At 35.7% G+C, this 2,629-nt stretch overlaps 1 protein-coding gene across 1 annotated transcript; it reads right to left on the reverse strand.

Annotated features, from left to right (window-relative positions):
- Positions 1 to 472: 472 nt before the first annotated feature.
- LOC120127509 (mannan endo-1,4-beta-mannosidase 2-like) lies at positions 473 to 1,942 on the reverse strand. Its single transcript, XM_039145403.1, has 4 exons — positions 1,906 to 1,942; positions 1,399 to 1,762; positions 789 to 986; positions 473 to 556 (listed from the first exon to the last, which is right to left on the reverse strand). Exons 1-4 carry the CDS (start codon positions 1,938 to 1,940, stop codon positions 473 to 475), a joined length of 681 nt encoding a protein of 226 aa, XP_039001334.1. The 5' UTR covers positions 1,941 to 1,942.
- Positions 1,943 to 2,629: the final 687 nt, after the last annotated feature.

Below are 2,629 nucleotides of genomic sequence, written 5' to 3' on the forward strand. Positions count from 1 at the left end.
CTCCTCATTTGTAATCACCCAATTCCATTATTCTCTTTGAGAGAGTAATATAAAGCTCTGAGGCATTTGCTCTACCTTTCTAAGTTCTTTAGTCTTTGTTCTTGTTGTCTATCTCGGTGGCCAGGAGTAGCCACCTTCGTGTTAGTACTTCCACACGATAGTCCGACCTTGTGGCTCCGAGTAGCCACATTAGTGTTTAAAGCTTCCGCAATCCGAAGCCTTAAGGGCTTGGTTCCAACCTTTGTGAGTTTGCACACTCACTTAGCTTGGGTAAGGCTTACTTAGTCTCCGAGAAGACCGAGGAGCGTCTAAAGCGTCTAAGGCCGCACGACCCGTCAGACCTTGACTCTGATATTCCGACGGTATGAGGCGTCGAAGTTCTGGGGGCGTGACAATATCATCAAGCACATCTATAACTAAAACTGAACCATTATTTGATAATTATGGAGTAACAACACATTTCCTTTCACTTTCAGTTCTCTTTCACAATCAAATTGTTGTAACTTTTTTGTTTGTCATCAACAAGCGAGACGCCTGGTACTTGTTGTTTACAGGGCTATATACAGTAAGCACTAAATTTATAAACAAGTTTATGCGAAACTTGCAGCATCGGGTTCCCCTTTGAACATTAAGATTTATCTATTTTAACAATGTAATGTCAGTACTCCAAGAACAATTCATAGAAGATATGCAGTGATACACATGCTTCGTGATGCAAGGGAAGAAAATTTTCATTATTCAAATATAAGAAAAAGATATTGGTGAAAGTTAGATAGACGATGAGATACCAGGACGTAATTCTTGAAATATTTGCGGATTGATGGATCATAGAAGAAGGAATCATTAGAAGAGCTCAAACCAATGCCTTCTTTCCACACCCAGTCGACATACTGCGTCTTTCCACCATATGGCTGCAAATTATTTACAAAGCTCAGAAGCAGCCTGACTCCATGCTGCCTTGTTTCTGCAATGACATAATCCAAGGCCTGGAAAGATCGATATTCATCAACATAAATAACATTAACCGAGAAACTGTACTCTACTATCATACTAACGGCATTCGAGAACACAACTGAGTTGATTATTCAACGATTTTTGACAGATTTCTAATCAATCGGCCTAGAAATAGAAGCAAATTGAAATCTGAATAGCTTATCCTGCTATTCTATTTCATTTCCAACTTTCTAGATTACAGTTTTAGAGAGCCCTATCATATTTATATTCAAGACAATCCTAGTTTAGATTAGCAACTGTGCAATAATCTCTTGTAAATTTGAAACCAAAATGGCGCTTGCATTGAACACAAGGATCATATAGGATTGAGATTATACAACTGATAATTTGCGATACAAATATCAAAATTTACAAAAAAGAAAAACCCAAATCTCGAACAAATACCTTGAAAACTCGCTCATCGAATTGCCCTGGGGAAATCTGGAGAGCATTATAGCCACCGTCATTAAAGGCCCAGGTTCTACAAACAGTGAGACCCATCCTTGCACCAGCTTGAAGCATTGCACTGACCTTAGGTCTAGTATTTTCCTCCACAGAATGGGACATTAACCAGTAAGAATTCCAGCCATTAACGTACAATGGTTTCCCATCTAAAAAGAAATGAGTCCCATTCCTTTCCACAAAACTTAATCCTCGTTCCCTAGGGAACCTACTAAGCTTCAAATCACCAAAAGACATATAAATAAAAGCCATACACGAAGCAAATCCAAGAATTGGGTATAACATCCCATTGCCAGCCATCGTCTTCCTATATAGTAAGCAATCTGAAAATAAATCAACATGCAAAAATCCCAGAAAAAAGAAAGATTATTTGGGTACCCTTTTGGCTCTATTTCAACAAAGTTCCAAAATTTGAGGATACCCAAAGTGGAGATTACAGACTTACAGTACCTTAAACTCCAATGCGAACGCAGATCTTTCTTCATAAGTTACACACACAAAAAAAAACAGTATAAAGAAAACTCCTTTCAAGACATAACAAACAGGGCAGAAAGATTTGCAAGTTCACGAATTTCTATTTAGGATTTTAGGGGTTTTAATATCATAAAATGAGATTACATGAAGCATGGTTTTCAGAATCGGACCGGTTAACGAACCGGTCATACTATCGGTTCACTGGTTCAATCGGTCGAACCCGATTCGACCGGTCCGAAGAACCGGACGACATTATAATTATTTAAAAAATTAAATAAAAATACCAAAAATATTTAATAAAAATTAATTTTTTTATCACAAGTCATATTCAAAGCAAGTAATAACATATATAAGTTAAAAACCATAAAATCAAGTGAAACAAAATGATTCAAATTAACTACAACATAATATTTAAGGTAAAACATATTAAATAATAAATATAATTATATAACTATAATTAAAAAATAAATTTGGGGTTAAAAAATCATAACAAAATGATATTGTTTGGTTTAATTTAAAAAAAAACAATCTCACATGGCTAAACATAGAAGAGCATCCCAAAAGTCTAAAGAGTAAAAATATGAGAACAAAGCAATCTCACATTGCTAAGAAACCTAGAAGCGCATTACAACTAACTTCTATAAATAATAGAGTAATTTGGCATTCAAAATCATGGAGCTTTTTGGTGAGCATTGAGTAA

Source organism: Hibiscus syriacus, unplaced genomic scaffold, assembly GCF_006381635.1.
Source record: "Hibiscus syriacus cultivar Baekdansim isolate YM2019G1 unplaced genomic scaffold, ASM638163v2 tig00110469_pilon, whole genome shotgun sequence".
NCBI classification, from domain to species: Eukaryota; Viridiplantae; Streptophyta; class Magnoliopsida; order Malvales; family Malvaceae; genus Hibiscus; species Hibiscus syriacus.